Raw genomic sequence first — 1,488 nt, forward strand, 5'->3', positions numbered from 1 at the left:
GGGGGTCCTGAGCCAGAGTGAGGCAGGGACCCCCTCCCTTGCAACCGCAGTCTGAATCCACCCTCCCTCCCCACAGCCGGCTCCAGCGTGATGTCTTGCGTGAGCTGCTTCTTCCTGTCCTTCGGGAACAGCGAGTCGGCAATGATCGCCTTGCTCTGCCTCTTCGGCGGGGTCAGCATCGCCTCCTGGAACGCCTTGGACGTGCTCACCGTGGAGCTCTACCCCTCTGATAAAAGGTACCTGCTGCCCAGCCCCCGGCTGTGCTGGGCGCTGTATGTCCCCCCCGGCTGCAGGCCCTGGGAAGCATCATAATGCCCCTTCGCAGATCCACGGTGCGTCCACACCTGCGGTCCCTGCGCCTCCTAAAGGGGAGAGGAACTAGAGAAGGGCAAGAGGATGATGAGGGGCTTCTCTGGGAGAGACTGGGGGCCAGGGCTGTTCAGTTTAGGAGATGCTCAGGGCAGGGGAGAGGAGAAGGGCTGACAAAATACTGAAGGGTGACGAGAAAACCAGTAGGGATTGAGCATTGACCGTCTCTCCCCGCACAAGAACAGCAGGTCCCACAATGAAACCAGTCGCCCATAGGTTTAAAACGAACACCAGGCCATTCTTTTTCACCCAGTTTGATCTCACGCCTGCTCCATTTGCTGCCTGGATTTCAAGCTTCAGATTTTTCCAACTATTTAGCTGAATGTCAAGAACAATTTTTCCAACCGTTGTGTGGAATTAAAGCGTGGGACTTGTGGCGGTGGAAGCTGAGGGTGTGGCCAGGTTGGGACTGGACATGTCCTTGGAGGACAGGGGCATAACGAGCTATGGAGCGGGGAGTGAGGGGCATGGCCCCCAAATCAGTGCTGCCTGGACCCTAAATGCTGGGGCTGCAAGGGAGAGAGGAACAAGGAGGGAAAGTGTGGTTAGATCCAGGTCATTCTCCCTCTCCCTCCACTCTCTGCCCCAGGAGACAGGGCAAGACTGACCTATGGTCTGAGCAGTCAATGGCAGCTCTTCTGTTATGTACGTTCATAGGTATCCAGGTATCCATAGGTTGTAGCCAGAGAGGAAAAGGGAATCCAAACTTGTGGCAGAGGTGATATCTTTTATTAGACCAACTCGATGTTGAAACCAGTGCTTCAGCCAGGGGAAGGAACCCAGGAGTCCCAGCACCCAGGCTGATGCCATCACTGCTGCCCCCAAGGCCAGATCTGGGCTGCTACGGTCCTGCTGGACTTACCCCCTTCCCTGCCCCACTGCCCTAACCCCGTGTCTCTTCCAGGACGACGGCCTTTGGCTTCCTCAATGCCCTCTGCAAGCTGGCGGCCGTGCTGGGCATCAGCATCTTCACCTCCTTTGTGGGCATCACCAAAGCCGTGCCCATCCTGCTGGCCTCAACCGCCCTGGCGCTGGGCAGCTCCCTTGCCCTGAAGCTGCCCGAGACCCGGGGGCAAGTGTTGCAGTGAGAGGGGTGGGGTGGGTGGTGGGGAAGGGGCC

At 58.1% G+C, this 1,488-nt stretch overlaps 1 protein-coding gene across 1 annotated transcript in view; it reads left to right on the forward strand.

Annotated features, from left to right (window-relative positions):
• The window catches only part of SV2A (synaptic vesicle glycoprotein 2A), a 20,792-nt gene extending 19,310 nt beyond the window's left edge, over positions 1 to 1,482 (forward strand). The window contains exons 11-12 of the mRNA XM_019516724.1: positions 77 to 236; positions 1,274 to 1,482. Coding sequence (XP_019372269.1) covers positions 77 to 236; positions 1,274 to 1,457 — 344 coding nt within the window. The 3' untranslated portion in view covers positions 1,458 to 1,482. The remainder of the gene's footprint in view (positions 1 to 76; positions 237 to 1,273) is intronic.
• Positions 1,483 to 1,488: the final 6 nt, after the last annotated feature.

Source organism: Gavialis gangeticus, unplaced genomic scaffold, assembly GCF_001723915.1.
Source record: "Gavialis gangeticus isolate Ggan-Ray unplaced genomic scaffold, GavGan_comp1, whole genome shotgun sequence".
In the NCBI taxonomy this organism is placed as follows: domain Eukaryota; kingdom Metazoa; phylum Chordata; order Crocodylia; family Gavialidae; genus Gavialis; species Gavialis gangeticus.